The 25,990-nt window shown below is 39.5% G+C and overlaps 1 protein-coding gene across 2 annotated transcripts in view; it reads left to right on the forward strand.

The window, feature by feature from the left end:
- The window catches only part of MLLT10 (MLLT10 histone lysine methyltransferase DOT1L cofactor), a 117,689-nt gene that overhangs the window by 14,899 nt on the left and 76,800 nt on the right, over window positions 1-25,990 (forward strand). For both annotated transcript variants that reach the window (XM_054390240.1, XM_054390241.1), the window contains exons 3-7: window positions 1,140-1,194; window positions 11,089-11,198; window positions 17,829-17,932; window positions 20,280-20,373; window positions 22,324-22,419. In XM_054390240.1, the coding sequence (XP_054246215.1) occupies window positions 1,140-1,194; window positions 11,089-11,198; window positions 17,829-17,932; window positions 20,280-20,373; window positions 22,324-22,419 (459 nt within the window). The remainder of the gene's footprint in view (window positions 1-1,139; window positions 1,195-11,088; window positions 11,199-17,828; window positions 17,933-20,279; window positions 20,374-22,323; window positions 22,420-25,990) is intronic.

The raw sequence follows: 25,990 nt of genomic DNA on the forward strand, positions 1-25,990 counted from the left end.
ATAGAGGTTTTAATAAGGTGGTGTCTAGGTATAGGACCTCCTGTAATGGTGTTCCTTTGCATGTCATTTGGAGCAGTTAAAGTGGAATGTTTGTCAAACCTGTCCCGTTTCTGTCATGTCTGAACTGGTATGGCATTGGTCCACACTGCTCTAGGACACTTGGAGATAAACTTGCTATTAGGAACTTGATGAAGGCAGTGATAGCAGAAAGAAGGTACTGGTGTGATCCTGGCCTGTCAGAAGAATGGGAAGGCAAAGCTCGTTTCCAGACTTGCAGTCTCGGACAATTTCAAGGATGTCACCTTTTGACCTCCTTTTTCCAGGAGAGAAAGTGAGATTTTTTTTTTTTTTTTTTTTTGGGGTGAGAGTTTGCAGGGACTGTAAAGTCAGCCACGGTGTGTGCAGTATGCTGGTGATATCCATGGCACATCTTTGTGACTGACCACCTTGGTGAATGCAGAGATCCTAGGCCAAGGGGACAAAGCAGGGAGTCTTTGGACTGTACCCATACTCCTTACCAAGCTAGCCTATGCCATGCTATAGCTTTTGCAGGCTTCTCTTCAGAATTCCATGGTCTGAAATCATAGAATCATAGAATGGCTGAAGTTGGGAGGGACCTTACAGATCATCTGCTCCAACCCTGGTGCCTCTTAACTAGTCTTGAATTCTCAAGGCCTCATCCAATCTGGCCTTGAACACCTCCGGGAGGGAGCATTCACAACCTTTCTGGGCAACCTGTTCTGGTGTCTCTACTGAAGAACTTCTTCCCAAGCTCCAGTCTAACCCTAGTCTCCCTCATCTTCAAACCATTCCCCCTTGTCCTGTCACTGGACACCCTTATGAAGAGTCCCTCTGTAGCCCTCCTCTAGATGCCTTTCAGTTACTGGACTTGGAGGTAGAACTGCAAGCAGCTTAAACATTTATATATCTCATAGTTTCAAGATCTTCAGGAGAAAACTTTGTTTGTGGCAAACTACCATTAATGTTCAAGTAAAGGTTAAGGGAAAACACACTCATTAGCTTCTAAAGAATGGTTGCTCCTTAATGTCAGCTAACAGTTTTGATGTGTGTGGTTTCTTTCTCAATGCTCATGTGATCATTCCATTTTTTTATTTTATTTTTGCTTTTTTTTTCCCTAGAGATGTGAATTATGCCCTCATAAGGATGGTGCTTTAAAGAGAACAGATAATGGGGGTAAGTTTTATTCTTACTTTTTTTTTTTTTTTTTTGGTAAACTCTTATTTTTCTGTAGGGGGAATAAAATAAGTCTCTGAAAAAAATAATTATAGGGGCCTTAAAGATAAATGAAAAGTGTGGCTGATGTGGACAGGGAGGACTATTTTGCAGTAACTTTTATTTGTCTAGTTCTAGTTGGGGAACATCAGTCATTATTCTTAAATTTTATTTTTAGGAAAAAGAAAAGTTGCAATGAAGGTGTAAATCTTTTAACACAAGATTGTAATGAGTAAAAAGGATAAATTTAGTGGGAGTTGGAATTTGCACGTTTATAGAAAAGTGTTGAAAGTGCCCCTTTCATGGAGAAAAGTGGAATTTTTCTGCCTGTGGCCCTGACTGAATGCACCAGTGCACTTTCAGAGGACAGCTCTTTCATGCCTGGTTTGCTAATAGCTTCTGTAACAAAGAAGTTAAAGCTCTAAAGTTGCTGTAGTGATTACCTGTCCTTTGCATCTTCCTAATTTCATCATTCAAGTTATCATCAGTCCTCCCACTCAGCAAAACTGCTCTAGAAAGTCTCTGCTGAATCTCCTGTGCCAATTATGTTTATACTAATGGGTGATAGGAGGGAAAAATTCCAATTAACTTCTGAATTGCTTCTGGAATTCCTCCTCTCTTTACTAGGTACTTCTAAATTCCTGTCCATCATCTATCTGTAAATAGCCTGGTCATTTTGATACTGAGCCCTTTCTCTCGTGAGAGGAGAAAGTATGATCAGGATTCTGGATTTCATTTGGACAATCTATGTCAGTTGTATTCTGAAGGTTTTATTCTGTTTAGGTAATATTCTAAGTAAGTTCTGTCTTGGCTTAGTGTTAATGCAGCTTTGCTATTTCTTTGCAGTTGAGATGCAGGAGTACAGAGCCTACTTGTGTCTGAGCTGAGCTGCTCTTCCCTTGTCTGCACTTGGACTGCAGTGTCCAGTGTATACTGCAGTGTCCACCATTCCAGTGCCTGCTATCTCAAACATGTTAATGAACTTAGTGTCCTCTGGGAGTGTTTTTTTTACCCATGGAGCTTTTAGTATAGGGTTCCAGTTTTGCTAACCTGCATTGAGGCACTGTTACTGCACGAGAGTCCTTGCTATGCATTGCGTACTCCTCCTTTGTGATGCTGCTAGCATTTGAAACTTTTATTTTCTCCCCTGGGTTAATTTTCAGCTCAATGAAATCAGTTCCCTGCCCCAGCTGAGGATGCTAATGGTGATTCTGTGCAACAGCCATGACTTCCTTTAGCAGCAGCCTGTGTATCAGCTGTCTTAGGTCAGCTGCACAGCTGTGACTGAGAGCAACCTGATCTTCCAGCTCTTCTGTGATGGTGTTATCTTGCCTTTAAGAGCTCTGGGGCATTATGAGGCATATTTGACAAAATAGTCTGGGAATCGAACTTGTGTTGTTTTGAAGAGTGGCTGACTAGAAAATCACAGTGACACAGTCACAGAATGGTAGGGCTTGGAAGGGACCTCTACAGATTGAGTCCAACCCTGCAGCAGAGCAGGTTGCACAGGACAGCGTCCAGGCAGGTTTGGAATGACTCCAGAGATGGAAACTCCACCACCTCTCTGAGTGGAACAGTGATGGTGCTGTATGGTGTGATTGTCCCCCCAGGTGATGTGAAATTCCTTTCTGTGTATTCTTCCTCTTCCCTCTCCTTTTCCTGTTCTGTTCCTGCTTATCTGACTTTCTGGAGATCAGCACTTCTTTAGATTTGTTTTTAGGTTTTCTATTTCTGCTTGAAGATATCTCAGTACCTTAGCCCTGCTTTGTCAGGACACTTGCTGAGGGTTAATGTTGGTTTCTTCAGTAGCATCTGTGGCAAATACGGAATTGGAGTTTTCAGTGATACTATGAACATAGCATTCTTGGAGCAGTAATGTTGTGGATCTTAGAACTTGAAAGTGTCAGCCAGATGTAGTAAGGGGAGAGGAGCATATGATGGAGGCCAAACAACATTTGGGAAGATTCTTCTGTGCCTCCTCAGAATACTTTCCTGGTCTACAAGTATTTATGCTTTGGGATTTCTTGAACCAGGGATGATGGTATTTTTGTGTTTTATGGAGGAAGAGCCCACCACATCATGAATGACTCCACTTCTGTGTCAAGGTTTAGTGCCCACAATGTTGTGTGGCAAGGCATTTTGTAGTCAAGATGTGTGCTGATTTGTTTTGGACCTGTTAACTCATGTTTTTATTTGATGCCACGTGGCACTTGCTAAGTGACAAACAGTAGTAGTTTACTCTATGTTCATCTTTCAGTACCTCTTCTGGCTTTGTAGACCTTTGTCACATTGTTTTGTCTCCTTTTGGAATGAAGGAGCCCAGACTGATGGGGCATTCCTTCTACAGGAAAATGACTGTTGCTTTCCCCCTTCTCTGTATGTCTTCCAAATAATACTTAATCCAGAGCTGAATGTGACATTTTAGACAAGCAATTCTACTGGATGGGGTCTTACAGTGTGATTTAGGGTTCCCTAACACTGACTACTGGTATAATTATGGGTCACCATTTTTTGGTACAGGGTTTTCTCATTCAATACTGAATATTTTCACTAGCCTGAACAATCAAACTACCTGAAAAGTAGGATCCTGAAACTGGAGCAAACATACTGATTTTAGCAAGGCTTTTGCATGAAGCATGTTCTTTAAATTGAGTGCACCGTTTGCTACGTTTGTTTTGAGAATAGAAGAGAATCATAAAATCACAGAATTGTTTTGGTTAGAAAGGACCTTTAAAATGATCAAGTCCAACCATTACTGAACTTTACAAAAGGCTGATGCTAAACCATGTCCCCCAGCCTCATCTCTGCCTCATTTTAACACCTTCAGGGATAGGGATTCTACCACCTTCTTGGGGAACCCATTCCAGTGGCTGAGAACTCTTATAGTGAAGACGTTTCTTCTAATCTCCAATCTAAGCCTGCCTTGGGGCAACTTGAGGCTATTTTCTCTTGTCTTGTTACTAGGAGGAAGAGACCAACACCCACCTGGTTCCATCCTCTTTTTTTTCAGGGAGTTGTAGAGAGCAATGAGGTCTCCCCTCAGCCTCTTCTCTCAGGACTAAACAACCCAAGTTCCCTCTGTTGTTCCTCACCTGACCTGTTCTCCAGACCCTTCACCAGCTTTGTTGTCCTTCTCTGGACCTGCTTCAGCACCTCCATGTCTTGGAGTGAGGGACTCAAAACTGAACCCAGGACTCAGAGTGTGGCCTCACCAATGCTGAGTGCAGGGGGACAGTCACTGCTCTGCTTGTGCTGGCCACACTATTCCTGATACAGGCCAGGATGCTGCTGGCCTTCATGGCTGCCTGAACACAAAGTGGCTCATCTTCAGCTGACCATAGACAGGGGGTAATTTACATTTTTGAGGCATTAACTATTTTTACAGCTGTAGGTGAATCATGACTATTTGGGTTGTTGGAAGTGGAGTGCGATAGGGGAAGTTCAATTATCCTGAATAATAGTGACTCTGTTAGCAAAATGATTCCTAGACAGTGTTGTGGTAACGTTCCACGTAGTGTTGGAAATTCATACAGATGATTCTACACCAAGTTGCTAGTGTGTCTGGATCTGGAAGGACTAAAGAGTTCATGTGAAGGGCCAAGTGGAAATGGCATTTTTCTGTTGCTCTTGGGTTTTTTTGATACTCTGGAGAGTACACAGCACCTGGTTTTGGCTTGGTGATGGCTGCTGTTGTTGTAATTAGAACCTGCAGTGAGCCTAAAGAGAGAATTTTGTCTGGATTTGGGCAGAATATATCCTAGTGTCCTTCAGTGTCCCTCCTGTGCTTTCCTCTTGTCAGAGACTGGTGCAGCTGAGCTGTCAGAGGGTCATATGTGCTAAGGATTATGAGAAGTTGACTCAGTTTAGCTGCACATTTGATTAATTAATTTGAGAGTAGTGAGACATTGCTTAGTTATAATCAGAGTGATAGAAATTTTAGGAATGTGCTTTGGATGTGTTTTGGTGCATAGATAGCTGCGAGATGCAGCTATGGTGAAGGACCAAAAATAGTCTTCCCTAAATGTGGACTTTGTGGAATTAATTTGTACAGAAACTTTAGGACTTGTTCAGAGCAGCTCTAGAAATTCTGTTGGGTCCTTTACTGCTTAGGTTTTTCCTTTCTCTTCTTTATTTCTCCTTTCTTTTCCTTTTCCTCCTTTTTTTTTTTTGTCTCCTTTTTTCCTTATTTTTTCCATCTTTTTTCATATTTTTTTCCTTCCTTTTTTCTCATTTTCCCCATTTTTCTTCCCCCCATTTTTCCCTTTCCCCCCCTTTTACATTCCTCCCCTTTTTTTCTTTCTCTCGTAATCTCTTAATTCCCCCCCTTTTTTTCCTTTTCTTATTGATGCTAAAAATAGAAAAGTAGGACTGAGTTGAAAAAAGAACTTTTCTGAGTATGTTATTTGAAAATTCCTTGCTCAGTTTGGTACTTGTGTTCATTTAGGGGCACCACTGTGGTGCTCAACACAGGACTGAGTATAAAAGTTTTTTTGAAATGAGAGTTGCTCATTGATTGGGATTTTTGACACTCGGTGAAGAGGAAATAAAATCCTGAGCATGTGAACTGACTGGTTTTTTTGAATCCCAATTCTCATCACGTGGAGTATGCAGTCTGTTTGGTAGGCAGATTGATCAGCTGTATCCAACATTGTGCATCTCCCATTCAAATAGTTTTCTTACAGTAACCTTTGTCCACAATTTTCCTAGGCCTAAAAGGCTCATTTCTGCTGTACAAGTTGGCACTTTGAAATCTGACTCCAGTGGATGATGATCAGGAATGTTGTCTAACAGCATTCTTTGTGTGACTTCCCAAGAAGGCTTCTTTCATGCAGCTGCTTGGGAAAAGGCCAGCTAACAATGCAGTGGTTTTATGTCCTGGTCCAGGCCCTCCTCTCATCCCTGGGTTAGTGTCAGGATCTCCCAAGTCTATAAAAACATTGTGCTGGGATTTCCTGGTGCTGTTGTTACTGGAGTCAGCAGCTCTCACTCTCAGATTTACTGTCCTGGTGAGTTTTCTTGGTATTAACATCTGAAAGTGTGGGTGGTGTGATGTCATATGACTTAGCACCAGCCTTGGGAGAGTTAGATAATGGTTGGACACAATGATCTTAAAGATCTTTTCCAACCAAAACAATTCTATGATTCTGTGATAATCGATGCATGGTTAAGAGATGGTGATGACATCCCAGAGCTCTCCTGTGGGAGCAGACTGGCACTGTGGTTTGATCTTGGTGATCCTGCCTTTACAGTCTGCCTACTGCTTTGCAGCACAGCTTCAAAACTGATTCTCTGACGTAGCCCTGAGGTAGTGCCTGCTAGTCCACAAGCTATAATCGTATAATTATAGAACTGTGGAGGTTGGAAGAGACCTTTGAGATCAAGTCTAACTGTTTGCTTAGAGCTCACAATCCCACTGCTACTGCTAAGCCACTACTACTAAATCACATCTGTGAGCATTACATCCATGGCTTTTTAAATACCTCCAGAGATGGTAACTCCACTGCCTTTCTGGGCTGCATGTTCCAATGCCTGAGAACCCCTTCTGTGAAGAAAATTTTCCTAATATCCAACCTGAACCTCTCCTGTCAGAACTTGAGGCCTCTTGTCTTGTCACTTGTTACATGTGAGAAGAGACCCACTCTGACCCCAACCTCACTCCAACCTCATTTGAGGTTGTTCTGGAGGGTGATAAGGTCTCCCCTCAGCCTCCTGTTCTTCAGACTAAACAACTCCAGTCTCTCAGCCATCTCTCATAAGACTTGTGTTCAAGGCCCTTCACCAAGGTGAGCTTCTCTTGATTTGGATGGTAGATGGATTATAAATCTGTTGCTGTTTATATTATTATGAAATAAAATATTATAAAAATGAGGCTTCAGAATTTGCACTGGAGGATGATTGAATCAACTTGCAATCAAGTTTTGAACATTCCAGTAAATTATAAAGGCAAAAAATGCAGTTAGATGCATAATATACTATATTTTATTTTCTTCCTGGCTTTTCTGTTACTTTTAGAGTACTTTTGGTTGAGTTTGCTTCTAGTCACAGAGTTCTGTGTTGGTAACGGTTGTTTCTTTGCTGATGGTGAAACTGTAGGGAGTTACCTGTTCTTTGTTGCGCTGGGATAACAGGTCAACTGATTTTCAGTTAGGGTTCGGGAGCCTGAAATTTGTTACTCTGAATGTTGATGAAACACATACTCAAATGCCACCTGCCTAGTGTGTACTGCTGGGCTTTCACTGAGTTAAAATTAGTTGGGCACTCAAAAAAAAATCTGAATGAAAGATTGGTAAACTTTGGATAGATTCTGTGCTGGTAATCAAATATTTTCTATGCCACAACAAAATGTGAAAACCAGCAAAACTCAGTGGTATGTTGTGCTGAGGGATAACTCACAATGCAAGAGGACTCAGGTGAAAAGCTGGAGGTTTCATATGATGTATTTAAACTTTGAAGGCTTTCCAGCATGAATTTCCAATTTCTGATATTGGGTAAAACTTCTTTTTTCATTATTACTGTAATCAAAGTAGATCTTTGTTGGTTTTTATGCGGTTTTGATGTTGTTTTAATGGTGGTTGAAGTTGTTTCCTAAGATCTCTTCAAAGACAAGTGTCTTAGCTGTACTTGTGTGATACCATCTTAGAAAGTATGGTAGGTTTTTTTAAAAATTATTTTTTCTTGAAAAATAAGCAGCATTTCCCAAAGTTCTTGGACTTGAAAGTGCAGTTGAAGTAGATATTCTTAATAGTAATTGGGCTATCACCAGTAAGTTGTTTCTGATAAGTAATTACAGAATCGTGGAATATCTTGGGTTGGAAAAGCTCTTTAAGATCATTGAGTCCAACTGTTCTCTAACTCTGCCAAGATTAGACCATGTCCCTGAGCACCACAGCTCTGCCTCTTTGAAACACCTCCAGGGATGGGGATTCAACCACCTCCCTGGGCAGCCTGTGCCAGTAGTTGCGAACAAATTTCAGTCAAGAAATTTCATCTATTATGCAATTGTTCCAAGTCTTCTAATACCAGACCTATCTAATCTTGTAATAACCATTCTTGGAATAACTACAGCACAGGAGGTTCCACCTCAACGTGAGGAGGAACTTCTTTACTGTGAGGGTCACGGAGTACTGGAACAGGCTCCCCAGAGAGGTTGTGGAGTCTCCTTCTCTGGAGACTTTCAAGACCCATCTGGATGTGTTCCTGTGTGACCTGTGCTGGATTCTATGGTCCTGCTCTGGCAGGGGGTTGGTCTTGATGATCTCTAGAGGTCCCTTCCAAGCCCTAACATCCTGTGAGCCTGTGAACCAAAACCTGATGACGTTTTACAGTTTCTGTATGGAAGGCATTAATTGTTGTTGCGTATTGGATTGTTTAAAGCAGAAGAGGCAGTCACTGTGCTAGTCTGTGATAGGTTCCGGGTTGGACAAGGCCTTGAGCAACCTGATCTAGTGGAAGGTGTCCCTGCCCATGGCAGGTGCTTGGAACTAGATCATCTTAAAGGTCCTTAAAGCACCTTTAGGCAACCAGACTGCTGAGCCTCTGTCTCTCTGGGCTCTTCCTGGCGAGCTGAGTGTTGCTCAGTGACTATTTTCTATTTCTTCATTGGTGAAACTTTGGACAAAAGAACATTTAAGCAGTTGTATGTGGAGGTCTGAGCCCTAATGGGAGGTGTTGCTGGAGTTAGGTTTCTTCTATGATGTAAGAATTTGGCAGTGGCAATAGAAGGGTGCTGTATATTTTTTTTATATTACATAATAATTTTTCAGTATAAATGAGTGTAGCTCAGGCTTAATTACACCTGAAGTAAAAGCCTTTGATACCTCTTTATGTATAACGAACTGAAGAGAGTTTGTTTTTAAAATTTCAATGTAACTTTTCTACTGGTCTAATGATTTTATTATTAGCTGAATGGTGTTTCTGTTGGAGTTAAGTTTTAAGAGGAGATTGGAAGATAAATAAATATTCACCATCAAACTATGTTAACATTTGGTTATCTCTTTAGGAAGGTGACTCTGGTTTAGGGCAACATGCACTTACTTATAAGTCTTATAAGGTCTTATAAGCACTTACTGCCTGAAGATATTTCAAGTAGAGGAGATAATAAAAAAAGACTGTGGTTTTCATAGTATTTTTCTTTCCAATCTGTTAATGATAACTTTAAAATGGTCTGTTAGAGCTATTTTTAAAAGCAGCTCAAGCTGGCAGTTTCTTCTTTCTTTTCCCTACTCTTTTATTAGTCTCATACTTTTTCTGTGTGGAATATTCTTCAAACTCTTTGTGAAGAAAGTGCTGAAGCAGCACAGAATACTGTATTTAGTTGCAGAGGAAGTACTGAAATGACAGTGTTATGCTGGTTGTGTATGTGCTTTTTCTTTTTCTACTCAATTTGTAACTACTCATTTAGTAAGTGGGGAGAGGACATACCAATGGGTTGGAAGCAGCCAGAAAAGATTTGTGCTTTAAGAAAAGAATAAAAAGTCCAGAGACTAAGTATCATTCCAGAGTCTTAATAGTGGTGTAAGTAACTTACACTTACTGTAAGTAAGCACAACTTTACTTTATCTTAAGAGTCAAAGTGCAGTTGGATGAAGAAATTACTGAATCTAAAGGATTTTAGAGTAATTAAAAAAGGAAAGTCCAAGATGAAAACCAAACTCAAAAAGGTCTTCAGTATGGTGGCTCTTGTGGGTGATGGTGGTTGTTTTTCATTGTAGGATGCATTTGCACAAATACAATGTATTTACTTGATCTAATAATCTGCCAAATTATCTAATTGTGTAAGTCTGTAATTTTCTGTCCTCGATATTTGCGTACAAGTAAACCTGGATAGGAGGAAAGTACAATTACTTTCAAGGTGTGCCAAAGGTCTTGTGACAAATGACTTCAGTTTTTCCTCTTGGGGAAGAACAGAGGTCATGCTAAATGATCAGCAAACGAAATTCACTTTCAAATGAGGTAGCTCTGTACTATGTGATAGTCCTCTTGTAATACTGTTACTGGTGTCACTATATTAATATGTTGGGTTAACTCTGTAGCAGCTTCTGCTGAGTGTACAGCTACGGAAAACTGTCCTGAACTGAGACAAACCAACAACTCTCAGTTTCTTCTTATTGAAAAAAGACTAAAAGGAGCAGATCTCTTTCTGAAATGTTTTTTTCCCCCCACCCCCATCCAACCTAATGCCGGCCAATTAGGAATGTTTATTCCTTGAAATGTTGTTAAAGCACCATGTGGTAAGTAACTAAGCAGTTATTGATGCCCCCAGGTTAATGAGTTAGGACTGGGTACAGGAGCTGACATTCCTATGAGAAAATGAGTTTGCCACATCTTTCAAGAAGGAAAAGGAGAGTCTTAACAGAGAGGACGTGTGTTTGTGTTGGAATTTCTTTCTGAAGACAGCAAACAGGAGTCTAGTCAAATTAGAATTACTTTGTTAAAATAAAATTATACACAGAAGTCTTACCTGATGGTAATGCTTGCGTGAATACTGGTTTGTTCTGATAATATTTCTCTCCTGCAGGAGTTTTCATAGCTTTGACATAATGACTGTGTTTATCCAAAGAACGCAAAGAAATAACCTGTTTTTGTGTTTCTGTGTCACTGTTTGTATAAATCATTTCATTGAGTATTGCTCATACAAATTATCCACTGAATGAAGTTAAAAATGTATTACAGCTCATCTAGACTTGGGATAATAGAAAGTGAAATATAAACATGGCTTAAGTCACTTCTGTCTGTAATACTCTAAACGAAATAGCCTATGGAAAGTGTTGTGGAAGATTCTTGGTGCTATAATTGAAATGTCCTTTGAGCTTTTAGCAAACATCCCAATTAAATCCAATTATAACTTTGTTGTAGGTTGGGCTCATGTGGTTTGTGCTCTGTACATTCCCGAGGTGCAGTTTGCAAACGTTTCTACAATGGAGCCTATCGTGTTGCAGTCTGTTCCTCACGATCGTTACAACAAGGTATAATTATCAGTCTTCTTATCTGCCTCTGATGTGTTTGTTTTACAACTCCTGAGCTTTCATAATCTAAACCTACACTTCTTGGCATGCTCTTTAGGTCATGCATGTATGCAGTAATGCTGTGTGTTTTCTGCTGTGACTTTCTGATAAACCCAAAGGTTAAGAAAGCTGTAGCATGAAATGAAGCTGTAAGGTTATCTGCCTTGTCTCATTATTAATTTACAGATTTGGGACTGTTTTGTTAATTAAAAATATGGTGGTCTTTGAATAAGAGTTTATTTTGAAAGCACTGTGAAATATTTCCCATAGGTTAAAATATTACTGCAGCTTATTTGCAATGTTGTTATTAATTACCACTAAGTCCTCCTGGTTTAAGTATTGATATGAACATAAATGCATTCATAAACGTCTCTTTTGGGAAGAAAAGCTGTGCTAATACATTAGCTTGTAGACTTTTGCCTTTGTAAACAGTATGCACTTCAGTGGGATTTGCATCTAGAAGAGCTGTCTCTAAATAAGGGCCAGGGAGATGGAATGTTTTGTAGAGTGTGGTGAGACTTCCTTTAAAACAACCAAGTAGCAACTTATGAGTGTTCTGCATTGATAATTACACTAGTCTCCTTGTTTCGTGCTACCTCTTCTCACTAGACCTGACTACATCCTCCTTTGGATTTTCCCTTCTGTAGGCAGCAAACTGTCTGAATTTTTATTACTGTTATTACATATTTTTCTTGTGGTTATTTTTTTTACCTCTGGTTTATTTCTTTTACGTGACTTGATGATGGTTTGTGGCTACTGGGGTAAAAGAGGGATAGACTGTTGTAAAAGAAAGGGGAAAAGGCATGTGTCATCTCTTTTGTTCTTCATGTTGTCTCTGTGACCTCTCATTTTTGTTCCCCCCCACCCCCCGAGTTTACATCTCTGATTTATGTGGTTTAGTGCCCAATTTCCTGTCCTTTTTTTTTTTTTTTTTTTCATCTTTTGGTCTTTTCCTTGTTCGTTTCAGATTCTCACAGTTGGCTGTCAGTATGTTTTCCCTATCTTACTCACCAGTGTATCTGAAAAAGCCAGAAGTTCAACTCTCAGTCCTTCTCATGCTTTCTCATTACGTGCTACCTGAGCATCTATACTGGCTCCTCACTGTTGGCTTCCTTTTGCATTGGCAAGAACATGCAACAATTGGATTAAGTGCAGAACTAATAAAATCTTTGTGCTTGGACATAAAGCAGTGCAGATTTGCTTCAGCAGATGAGTTCATTTTCTCTCCTCAACTCTGGGCCAACAGCACATCTGTTTTCTCAGTTTTCCTCAAGTAGTAGTCATGGTGGAGTTTTTTTTGGTAGTGGTTCTTTTCTAATACACTTCAGAAGAGTCATAGAAAACTTTGAATTTTGGTTTATCTTGCACCATTCCCACTGATGATGATTGATACTGGATGAGTAAATCACTGTAACCTCAGAAAAAGCTTCTTGTGTCTTTTAACATTACTTGTTCGCAAAGTCCCTTGTTGGTCTCTGTCTTTAGTCTTTAATTATGTTTTGTTACAACTGAAGTTACTTCTGTCTTGAACTGTTTGTGTTCCAAGTATATGATCTAAAGTGGTTTTTTTATGCTAAAATTCCAATTTGCATTTTGTTGGTTTGTAGTTACTATGATTTGTGGTTTTTTTTCTGCTTGCTAGATAATCACTGGTGCCATACAGATCATGTAAATAGAGTTCCTGATGTTGGCTAGCTCTTAGTTTTCTATGGTTTTAGTTCTGATTCAAGCTTATTTTCCATCTTAACAGCCTAAAACTACTTTCACAGAGCCCATTACAGTATATTGTAGAACATAATAAGATATTATGTTTCCTCTTTTTACAGAGCTCATCTCTTGCTGTCTTTATTTGGTCTGTTTGGTTCAGGGAGATGGCACTCATGGAATTCATGGGAACCAAAGAAATGCCCTGTAGTGCAGTTGCTGCAGCAAACCTGAAGCCAATGTCACTTGGCTGCCAAAAGCAGTCTAGTAACAGAGAATTTAAGAGGCAGTCACTGACAGGGGACTCTCCAAATGTTCTTGATCAATCTGTACCCAGTGCTGAGTTTGGTTCTGCCATGGCTAAACTGCCACCAGTTCCAGAATAGGCTACTTTTGAGCAGTACCCCCAAACCAGTACAACTGTTAATGGCCTTTTTAGGTACACTGCAACAGTTTTATATATTCATAGATACATAGAATGGTTTGGGTTGGAAAGGGACCTTAAAGATCTCATCCAGTTCCAACCCCCTGCCATGAGCAGGGACACCTTCCACTACACCAGGTTGTTCAAGGCCTCATCCAGATTGTCCTTGAACACCCTGGAGGGAGCATTCACAATTTCTACCTGGGCAACCTGTTCCATTGTCTCACCACCCTCAATGGAAAGAATTTCTTCATAATCTCCATTCTAAATCTGCCTTCCTCGAGCTTCAATCTATTCCCCCTCATCTTTAAGAAGTCCCTCCCCAGCTTTCTTGTAAGCTCCTTTCTGGTACTGGAAGGTTGCTGTAAGGTGTCCCCCCACCTGCCTTTCTCTTCAATGTAAATCATGTTTACTGAAATGATACATCTTTTGAATGAGAAACTTTGTAAAATGTGTGACTTCATCAGTTTGAGAGGCAATGGGAAGAAAAGCTGTTTTTTTGAGAAGCAGATGTGGCAAACATATCTAAAAACATTTGTTGTGTGTTGTGAACAAATGTAAACATGTAATTGGGAAAAATGGAGTTAGGTCTTCTTTTTAGAGAGGCTTAGTGCTAATTTCATTCTGTTTGTCAACTTGGGTTAGAATGGGATGACTTTAAGATTTTTTTTTTTTTCCTATGAAGTCTTAAATAAATAATTCTATGTGGCTGGATGCATGTAGTATGAGTTGGGGGAAAATATAAGGCAATGAAAATGGTCGTAAAGCAGAGTTTATGCTGTAGTCTTGAAAACGAAGACAAACATCAGTGGAGTTTCCTGTCTTAAGAGAAGGTAGAAGTATGAGAAGCTCAGCTTCAGAGAGAATTTTCTGTCTGTATCGGAACAGGAAGATGAAGGTCTTTGGTGCTGTTTCATGTGGAAGAGAAGGAATCGGCTTTAATACTTCTCATTACTATTGTAGGAGGGATAGAAGCTCACTTCACTTGTTAAAGTGGGCAGGCAGTCCACTGTGTTGTGCTTCAACTTGTTCCTAATGTAGCTGGTCCTTTGCTATTTACAGTTATTTTAGTGTAAACTGGTTTTAAAGGGCCCTGAAACACAGCTCCGAAGTGCAGCACATGGTGTTGAAAACCAGGGCCCATATCCTTACTAAAGGGAATCAAAGAATGGATTGGAAGGGACCTCAGAGATCATCTACTTCAACCTCCTTGCCATGGGCACAGATGCCTCTCAGACTTGGTTGCTCAAGGCCCCATCCAGCCTGGCCTTGAACACCTCCAGGGAGGGGGCATACATGACCTCTCTGGGCAACCCGTTCCAGAGTCTCACCACCCTCATATGCAAGAACTTCTTCCTCAGATCCAGTCTAACCCTGCTGTCTCTCAGCTTAAAACCATTCCCCCTTGTCCTATCACTAGACACCCTTATGAAAAGTCCTTCTCCAGCCTTTCTGTAAGATCCCTTCAGGTATTCGAAGGCAGCTCTAAGGTTCTCCCAGAGTCTTTTCTGGGTTAAACAACCCCAGCTCCCTCAGCCTATCCTCCTTTTCCTGAGCTTCAGTGAGGAAAAAAAAAAAATTACACGTCTTAAGGCAAAACTCTGAAAAACAGTGCAGCAACTGGAGCTTAAGTTTCATGGGGTCTGTTGCACTCTTCATAGAGGTCCCTTACATAGGAAGTTAACCTACCTTTGATGTAGTTACTCAGCTGAGGTTGGGAGGTCGTGACCTTGTTTGTTTCTAAAACCTAAATGTGTCAAATCATGGTATGGAAAGCTAAAGAGCAGCCAGTGTCAGGCCCTGTCAAACAACTGAATTATTTGTATGCGCTACCTTGATGTACAAAGGGAGCAAGGGAAGGAATTAAGTAGGATTATCCCCTCTCTGATCCTTCAGATGTTAGGATATAGGGTATGATTTTAGGATCTATTAGTTATTTGGTTTAGTGCTCTTTAAATGTCTTGTGGAAACTGTACAAGAATGACTCACCTGCCCTGGAGTCTCATGTAAGTGCTTTGGTTAGCCGATGTGTTAAATGTTCTGAACACCCCTGTAAAAGGCTGCTCTGATCTCAGGCTTTGAGTCATACTGGGCTTGCATTATATACTTTTTTTTTTTCCAGTGGTGTTTTGGTCCATTTGTCTTACACCATTTTCTACCACCCATCATTGAAGTTCTTTTTCTTTATTATTCTACTCATTCTCTGCCTCACTGAAGGGAGGTTGTGATACATTTGCATTAAGTCAGTTACAGTTTAAATCTAGACAGTATTTTTTTGGAGAGGGGAAAAACAAATTTCTCCTTCCTCATCTAAAGTCTTAACAATGAAATTTCTACAGAGGTAGAAGTGTCCTTGATGTTTGTTACCTCAGCAAGATCCCCTCTCGTTTGAGAATCATAAAATTGTAGAATTGCTTTGGTTGGAAAAGACCTCTAAGGTCTTTGAGTCCAACCATCAACACAACACCGTCATGGCCATTAAACCATGTCCCAAAGTGCTGTGGCCACACGTTTCTTGAACACCTCCAGAAATGGTGATTCCACTACCTTCCTGGCCAGCCTGTTCCAATCCCTGACCACTCTTGCAGCAAAGAAATTTTTCCTAATCTCCAACCTAAACCCCCCTGGCACAATTTCAGGCTATTTTCTCTCATTCTATCACCTGATACTAGCAAGAAGTGACCAACCCCCATCAGCTTCCAGACTCCTTTCAGGGAGTTGTAGAGAGCAATGAGGTCTCCTCTCAGCCTCCTTTTCTCCCAGGCTGAACATCTCCTGTTCCTTCAGCTGCTCCTCACCAGACCTGTTCTCCAGACTTTGTTGTCCTTCTCTGGACATGCTTCAGCAACTCAATGTCCTTCTTGTAGTGACACTTGACTTCCTCAGTGCTGGAGTATTACCTTCTTTAAGAATCTATTCTTAAATTGTTAAAGAAATCTGATATGATGGAATCTCTCTAAACAGCATTTTAGTGATTAGGGCAGGAGAAAAAGCAGATAGTGATTTAGTTTTGCTTGATGTTTCTTCCCTGAAGTGCTGGTGAGAGATTGTAGTGATGTCCAGTGTAACAGTGAGCTTCCATGTGACAGAGACCTGCTCAAGAGAATCCAACGGAGAGCCATGAGGATTATTAGGGAACATGAGCATCTCCCCTGTGCAGAGAGACTGAGAGCCCTGGGACTGTTTAGTCTGGAGAAGAGAAGGCTGAGAGGGGATCTCATCAATGTGTATAAATATCTGAAGGGTGGGTGTCAAGTGGAGGGGGCCAGTCTTGTTTCGTGTGCACTAATAAGACAGGGAACAACAGGTTCAAACTTGAACACAGAAGATTTCACTTTAACATGAGGAGAAACTTCTTTACAGTGAGGGTGACAGAGCCCTGGAACAGACTGCCCAGAGAGATTATGGAGTCTTCTTCTCTGGAGACTTTCAAAACTCACCTGGATGCATTCCTGTGCAGACTACCCTGGGTGATGCTGCTTTGGCAGGGGGGTTGGACTTGATGCTCTGTTGAGGTCCCATCCAACCTCTAACGTTTTGTGATTCTGTGATGTTGGCTTGTTTGCCACAGGCTTGAAAAAAATAAAGAACAAACAAGTATTGACTAATGAGAAAGGTTTTGATTTCTTTGTCATAATTTCTTTTTTTCCACTTCACTGAGAATGTTTTATTGGGATATTGTGGCAATTTTGGATTATTTCCAAATGCAAAGACATTAGCAGAAATGCTGTGAAGAGTTTTTTCAGGGACTAGACAAGTTGTTTTGATTCTAGCTTGTTTTGGAGGTTGAAATGGGTTTAATTTAAGATTTGTTTACAAAAGATTCTTCCTTGATTGGTTTCTAAAATGTTTATGGGCCTGTCCAAGCCATGCTGAAATTCAAGCAGAGTTCTGTTTATAAACACCATATTTAATTAAAGGTGACTGAGCAGCATAGGAGTATTGAAGCATGCTATGAGCCTTCTGATAATTCTTTACACCAAATGTACAATTAACACTCTAAGTTTGCAATGTTTCTCTGTGCCATTTGTAGTTGTAAGCACATATCCCATGTGGCATCTTGCACCATTGGGCACTCAGCATGAGTTGGTGTTTCTGAGTGCCACCAATACGAATGTGACAATGACAGCCACCTGAAAGGACATCAACACAAACTTAAAAGCAGGGAAAATGTGGAAGCCTAATGCTGTTACCCTTTGGCTGTTTAATTGTTTGGCTAGTTGAACAGCTGTATAAAATTTAATTAGCATCTGTACTGCTTTAGGCTTGGTGGAGTGTCACACAGGTGGCAGAAGTCTGCCAGGTGATCTGCGTTTGCAAACAAACATAATTAGACTTTTGTAAAGAAGTTGTTGTAGAAGCTTAGCTGCAAAATCCTGTAGTTCTCATCCTCCAGTCTCCTGTGAGTAACACAGAGTTTATTTGTATGCTCTTTATCATGTTAAGTATTTTCTTTTTGATAGACATGCTATATTTGTGATGAGCAAGGCAGAGAGAGTAAAGCAGCCACCGGTGCTTGTATGACATGTAATAAACATGGATGTCGACAAGCTTTCCATGTCACATGGTAAGTACCTCTTCTTGTTTAATGTCTCTGATGGTCCAGAAAGAATTGATGCACACAGTGTAATGAATAAACTCTTTATTGAGTGTATTTCTGAGTAAAGAAATATAGCAAAGTGGTTTCTGTAGAACTATCTCACTTGATTGCAGTGAGTTTCCTAACAGTATGGCAGTGGCAGCAGAGCTGCAAAAGCCATCTGATAATAATCCTTTGGGTTGTATTAAATATTGTGTTCCTGTGAATAAGGTTTAGTGTTTTCTTTTTGTCTTGCATTATTTTTCTTAGATGTTATATTAGAATGTTTTACTTGCTAAGGGATTTGAGATTCACTGCTGGTAAATCAATGGGAAAAATAACTGAGCTCTAGGCTCACCTCTTCTGGTACAGATTTCCAAGTGTTTGGAGGTAATTTACCTCACTGGTTTTATCTGAATGGTGCATATCTATTCTGAGCTGTTCATTTGGGTTTCATGTATAGCTCATGGAGGAAAACCAGCTGTGTCCACCGCCTAATTCATTCCACTTTAAAACACTTAGCTTTGCTTGCACTCAGGAGTGGCCTTTATGGACTTGAAAAGGGGATGGATAGTAAAATTTTCCCATATGTCAACAGGTAACTGGAGGCAAAAGGAGTTCTACCCCCAAATTTACAGGCATTATTTGTTCTTTTCCAATTCAGCTGAAGCTATTTAACAATAGATAGATTTACACAGAATGTCTAGCTGCATAATCTGTGTTTTCTGAGTGCCCCAGTATGCTTCTTCCTGGCCAGCTCAGTCAGTGAAATGGTATTTGCAAATCTATTTCAAGAACTTAAATGTATTTTTTTTTCAGTTAATCAAGTGATACTTTGTCTTGTGCAGATCTTAAAGGATATAATTCAGTAGTTTAGTAGGTGCTGATTTTTGGTAACACTCAATTCCTTGACTATCTGACAGCTTTTACTCTTTGATAAGTATCTAATTTTTCATGTGATCAATGCCAAGGTTCTTTTTATGGTGAAAATTGATTGTGTTCCTCAAAGCATGTGTACCAAGTAAAGGGGTCTCTTAGAGCTGTGGAAAATGGCCATCCAAGTGTTTGGATGAAGAGGGCTCTCTTTCTTGGCTGCACACAAGAGTCCTTTTTATCTTTTTTTAATTTCTTACAAAATCCCATTTTCAGTCAATGCCATGAAGAACATGGGAATTAGGTTCAAAATTAAGTTATCTTGCCAAGTTTTAGAATTTAATTCTGAAACCCTCAGGTATGTGCTATAAAACTACCTAGTTAGAGAGTACTGTAACTGGGGATCTTGAGAGGCTTCTGTAATGCTTGAGAAATAGGAAGACAATGGAAGGCAGAGATCCAAGATGAGTTGTATCAGGTTGGGGTTAACACAACTAATGTCTGAGAATGAGCTTGAGTCCATCTCTTTTTGTATGGCAAGTTTAGAATAATGAATCTCTGCTTGTGGAAAGCCTCTTAAATGTTTTGTGGAGTTGGCATCTGCTATAGGTGTGCGTGTATTTAGGCAGCAGTAGTTCTCAAGAACATAAGGGGTAAATGAAGGGAAATTGATTTTAAAAAAGTAATGAAAATCAGCAGCCCTCTATATTGTTCATTTAAATAATCCCGTGCATCACTTTGACTGTAACATTGCCTTATTATGCTAATGAAAATGATATGGAAAATGAAACTGAACATTTGTTTTTTTCAGTGTCTAAGTTGGTTTTGATAAGGAAAATAAATCAACGTTAGAAATGGTGAAAGGCAAATTTGATTTGAAAAAAATGTAGTAGAATAAGGTAATAATTAGCCCAGGTGAGGAAACTTGTTCTTTGTAAGAGAAATTAACCTGCCACAGTCTTTTAAACCAATAAATATGGTTTGATTTATTAGGTCATTGAAGTTCTATTAAAAAAAAAAAGTAGTAATTTTCCTGGCAAAGCAGAGAAGGATGTATGCAACCTCAGAAAAATGTCTTCTTTGGATCTGCAGTATGATTTTGTTAAAGACTGTGCTTTCCATAGATGATTCTTGGCTTGAATTTGAGCTAAGAATCATTGTAAATTGCTTGCTTCATTTATTTGTGGGAGTAGCTGCCTAATAAATCTAAATTTTTTTCAAACTATAAGCTTGTGTGAGTGGCTTCAAGACTGTGAAATAGGCATCAGACCAAAGTATAAACCATGCCAAATGTCCGTTGCTGGTCTTCAGAGGTCAGCTATGTGCTTGCATGCCATCAGAAATCTCTTATGTGGAAATCTATTGAATGCAGATACCAATATCCATACATTGTCAGCTGTGATGTTGTGGTACAGGCTGATGTAAAATTATGTTCTTTCAATGTTGTTTGGTTTGTTTTTAGTGCACAGTTTGCAGGACTTCTATGTGAGGAAGAAGGCAATGGTGCAGATAATGTCCAGTACTGCGGCTACTGTAAATACCATTTTAGCAAACTGGTGAGTATTTGTTAAATTCTATAAAGGAATGTCATTGACTTCCCCTTCCCACTCTGAGTTGCTATTAACACCAGAAATAATATTTTCACTTAGCTCAGAGAGTAGATTGAGCTTCATTGAAACAATGTGAATCATAGTTTGAGAAGTACTGGCTGAAAATGTTTTTCTAAGTGGTTGCTTTCTAGATGTGTGGGTTTGTCCCCTCTGCCAGAAATGGCATCCACATTTTGTGTTTTTTTTCATTAAGTTCCTGTGATGTTTCTTTTGCTATTTGATTAGTTGGCTTCTAGGAATTTAGTCCACTTTGGAATAACCTAGAAAATACGACTTGTTATCTTGCATATTAGAGGATAAAGCACCCCCCAATATCTTCTGCTTCTATTACTCTTTTTTTGGGGAAGAATTTTTCCTTTTGTTCTATCTTTCACCATGTAGCCAGTGGATATTCCCTGCCTGTAAGTTCTCTGAAACATAACCTCAAGGTTTAGAAAGACAAACAAGCAAGAAACCTCCACTTTGATATTTCTCAGTTGTTTCAATAGGTTTTGGATCAGACCTCTGGGGTCTTTCCTACCACTTCTTACCAATTTGACAGTTCCAATTACCTGTTTCTGTGTATGTGTGTGTGGAGTTGAAAGGCTTACTGATGTTTAAAAATATTGTTTATGAATATTGAATTAGGAAAATACATAGACTTAAGCTCAGCTATTGCTGTAAATATAGTTAAATTTTCTGATTACTTGTTTTCACTGCTGCAAAAGGTGACTGCCTACTTGTGTAACTTTTGGGTAGGTTGTGATGGGGTAAAACCCCAGGGCCTATGAACCATTTTAGCTTTCTAGAAGATAAGCTTCATGAGGTTAAATCTGTGCTCTTATGAATATTGATGAGCTTGCTTCCTAGTGAAGTCAGGGCTTTCAAGGCTCTTACTAAGCTAAGATTATTTTTTAAATTAGTATCTTGAGCTAAGCATGCAAAAAGAGCAAAAATGATCTGTTACATAGTGGTTAAGGCAAGCTCTTAAAACTGGACTGAATCGATTACATTGATTTGAATATTCCAGTGCTGCAATACTTGAGAACATGTATGTTTATTAAAAAAAAAAAAAAAAGTTTAATGAGAAAGACATAACTCTGACCTGTAATTAGCTAGCTTCCCTTGCTACAATTCTGTCAGTGAGAGTAGTAAAGACCTTGAAGATGATTTAAGTTCCTAGTGTTTCTTTAGGATTATTTTGACTGATGATACCTGGTAAATACAGTTGTTTAGTATTTGCTACTGCACATGGTGGGTGACCTGTATCTACTATACCACTGAGAAGTTTGGTTGGCAAAGCACTGACCTGAAGTGTCTTCGTAAAGCTACCTTGGTGACAATGAAATACTAAATGTTTTGAACTCTGGCACAACATAATGCATTTTCAGTCCTGGACTGGGTGCTCAAACAGTACAGAAACACAGGCAGTTATGTCTGCAGCTTTCAAATCCACATATGACCATAGCATTGCAAATCCTGTGATTTAAACCACTGTAATGAAAATACTGCAGGCATGAAGCCTTAAATAAGCCACCTTCCAATGCATTTCAAGTGTGTGGCAGTGGCTTCATGTGAGACTCCTTTGAGCAGCCTCTTTTCTGGTTGATGTTACGAACAGTTGAAAATGCCTGGCATCTTTTAGCCTTTAAAAAGTGTCATGTCGTTTCATTTGTGGGAAGTTTATCTTGCAAATTCATGGGAGGTGTAAAGTCAGTGTAAGAATAGGCTTTTTTTCTGCTATACATTGGCTAGTCTTGTTAATTTTATTAGTGTTAGCAATTTGTCAGGTTTTCAGTATTTGAAGGATTTTTTTTCTTCAAACAATAAGGCATGTTATCCATTGAAATGCTTTATACTTTTTCTTTATTCAAATGGTTCCTTTCCTCTATCCATAAATATATTTTCTCTTTTTAGAAAAAGAGCAAACGGGGAGCTAATAGGTCATATGATCAAAGTTTAAGTGATTCTTCCTCTCACTCTCAGGATAAACATCATGAGAAGGAGAAAAAAGTAAGTGGATTTGTCCTTGCTAATTATGTGGCACGTCTGCTTAATAGTAGCACTTGCTGATAAATTTCATTTTGCTGAAAAGCATGAAGGAAACTGGTTTCTGAACCACTGAGAAATGAACAACACAGGTGGTAAACTAGAGGTACTGGAGTGCAACAAGGCAGCACCTTCGGGTGCATTTCTGTGTGCACCTTCCTGTTCCTGTTTATCACCAGGTTTGGGCTGTGCACTGAAACATCCTTTGGGAATGCTGTTTCCATGCTGCTTCCTTTGCTTTAGTTTTCCATTGGAGATTTATTTGTATAGACTTTTGTGACTGGACAGGAAGGAAAACTGAGCAGATGTTTTAGCAGGTGTGCTGCTAAACAGGTGCAGGTAGTTTTTATTGTTCAACCTGTTCTTTTTCTCCTGGTCAAAGAACTGACCTCTCTTGTTGTTACGTTTTACTGGTGCTGGTGGTCAAGCCATTGTGATGGCAAAATACCTTGTCACTCACCTGGGAATTTTTCTATGAGGGCACAAAGAACATAATAACTGATGGCTAATTTCTGTCATTGGCATAGCTTGTATAATTTAACTTTACATGTTTTTAAAAAAGAATTTGAAGTCTATAATGATGATTACGTTGTTACTGCTAGATTAATAGTTGTCTATGGAAAAGTTGTCGTTAAATTTAAAACACAGGGTGGTAACAAACACTGGCAAAAAGATGCAAATTTGCTTTGGATTTTTTCAGCCCTCTCAGAGTACGTGCCGAGCTGCTCAGCTGCACATTTTTTGCACAACTATCGTGACAGATTTTGTGCAGGTGTGGGTATGCTTAGCTTTGCACTATTCAGAATCATTGCATGAAAATGGAAATCAAAGAATGTATTGATGAATTGTGTTAAAAGGAGGAGCTGTGTTTACAGAGACAGGAAATGGAATAATAACTATTAGTCTTCAGACCCTTAGTCTCTTTAATATTTGATTTGATTTTTAAGCTCATTTCCACTTTGGATGGATGTTGATCTCCACTGTTCTTGTATAATCTTCTAAAAAGCATCTTTAGATCTGGTTAATCGGAATAGTTAAAATGAATGGTTCCACCTCCATCTGGCAGTGCAGAAGAGTGTGTGCATTGTGATGCAGCTGTTCCTCAAAATCTAACTTTATGACTAAAATAATAAAGCATTGGAGGTTGGCAGATCTTTTTTTCTTAGAAAGGGAAAATCAGATTTGAGTTACAGATTACAGAACTGTCTGCAGGGTAGAAATTAACAATATTTTGCTACATTTTTTTGTTTGTTTGCTTGGTTTTTCATCACTACCATGTTTTAACAAAAGGCATGCATGGAATTTTTTTTTTTCCTTTTTTGGCTCACATTGCCAAAACTTTGAAGTTGAATTTGAAGAAACTTTTTGAGGTGTAAGCATGAGGCTCAGTTTCAGTTTCGTGTATTTGGGCGGTTAAAAAACCCTGTTGCTGTTGTGTTTTTATGGTGCCTATTCCCCTCCCACCCAGTTTCTATTTTAAAAGTGACTTTTACTGGAACTACTCTGCTTCTTCAGGTAAAATACTTTTAAAATCTCCAGAGAGTACTTGGAGGGAATTTCTGATGTTCAGCCAATTGTTCAACATGTTTTAATGTTTAACACTGTTCAGCCAATATATCAGCTATTTTTTTCTGCTAGCTGTTCAGCTTCTCCTGCTCTGCAAGTGTTTTGATGTGGATCTTCTAGACATAGCTAATGCTGTGGCTTGCCTCTGCAAGTCTTGCCCTTTTTTCTGTGACTTGAAGTTTGCTGGAAATAGGATATTAAAATTTCTTCTACCTTTGGTAATCCAGAAGACCTCGTGATCTGTAACAGCAAGTGAAGCAATGAAATTTGAAGCACTAACTTATTGACATTCAGTGGTTCTCCTGGCATGTTACAGCATGTTCACCTACCAAGTTTAATTTGCTTTGTATGTTGTATTATAACACTGTTCTAGTTAAAACCAAAAGGAAAGTTGCAATTTCCTAGAGCTATTTATCACCTAATCTTTTGTGGCTACAGTTTTTTTTTGGGTGTATGTTTAATTTTGCATGTTCTGTAGTTAATAGATGACCTGTGCTTTGCAAACCCCTAATCTTCAGTCTATCAACTGTATGTGGTATGAAGCTAATTCTCTTAGTAAATTTGATTACCTTCTGCATGTGATGTCTTATTTGATCAAGCATATCAAATATACATGATATGTTGGAGGAGTAAAGTAATTTTTTAGGGTGACTTTCCTTATTTTCCTCTTCTGTAAATCTGGTTGGAATCTAGATTGCTGTCATATTACAGTAAATATGTAGATCTTCCCAGATGTGGTTGTATCTCCCCTCCCACTCCTTCCCAACAAGGGCACTCTGGTTTATATTTAATATTTCATCTTTGTTATTTGGAAATTTGGATAATCTGATCTTGAGGCATCCTTTAAAGCTTTCATTTTGCAAAGCCTATGCCATGTAAGTTGAGGATTGGAACTATTTTTATTGCTCAGACCTCAAAAGATATTCATTTGCACATAAAATATTACTGTGCAATAAGAAGTTAGTCTGAAAATGGTGATCACAGAAACCTAGAATGTCAGGGATTGGAAGGGACCCCTAGAGATCATTGAGTCCAACCCCCCTGCCAAAGCAGGATTACTTGGGGCAGGTCTCACAGGAACACATCCAGGTGGGTTTTGGAAGTCTCCAGAGAAGACTCCACAACCTCTCTGGGCAGTTTGCTCCAGGACTCCAGCACCCTCACAGCAGAGGTTTCTCCTCGTGTTGAGGTGGAACCTCCTGGGTTCCAGCTTGTACCTGTTTTTCTTTGTCCTTTCACTGGGCAGCACTGAAAAGAGCCTGGCACTTTCTTCTGGACACCCACCTCTTGGGTATTTATAGACATTGGTAAGCTCCCCTCTCAGCCTTCTCTTCTCCAGGCTGAAGAGAACAGGTCTCTCAGCCTTTCTTCATAGGAGAGATGTTCTAGTCCCTTTGTCATCCTTGTGGTATGGGTTAGCTGTTTTTGTTAGGAGACACCAAGTTGAAAATGTTTTCGTTCATAGTTTGTATTTAGTCTCATCTGAGCACTGTGCTTACAAAACTGATAGCAAATGCATAACCAGAAACATAGCAAACCTTTGGTATCGTGTAATTGTAGTGGGGAATTTGAATCTACCTAATAAATGGTTTAGCTTTATTCTGATTACTGCCACACTAAGTATTGTTAGTTCCTGTGGCAGAGGTGTTATTTAGAAATGATCAGAGATGAGGCTGTGTGCCTCAGGGATGAGGCTGTGTGCAACAGAAGATGAGTTTGTGCCTTGTTGCTTGACATCCCATTAAAACACCTCTTTTGTCAGGGCTCAGAGGTTAGCCTCAAACTTTATGGGGAAAAAATTGGGCCACCATGAGGCTGTGGAAGAATACCTTGCCTTGGTAATCTTAGTGGCAGCCTTCTCTTTGGAAGGGACTAAAGAGGGACTAATCTGTATCTGTGACTGACCTTTGTGTAAAGGGAATGTCTTATGTGAGTGAAAATTAGGCAAGTTTAATAACATTATCTTCAT

The sequence above is a fragment of the Indicator indicator genome, chromosome 20, assembly GCF_027791375.1.
Source record: "Indicator indicator isolate 239-I01 chromosome 20, UM_Iind_1.1, whole genome shotgun sequence".
Classification (NCBI taxonomy): Eukaryota; Metazoa; Chordata; class Aves; order Piciformes; family Indicatoridae; genus Indicator; species Indicator indicator.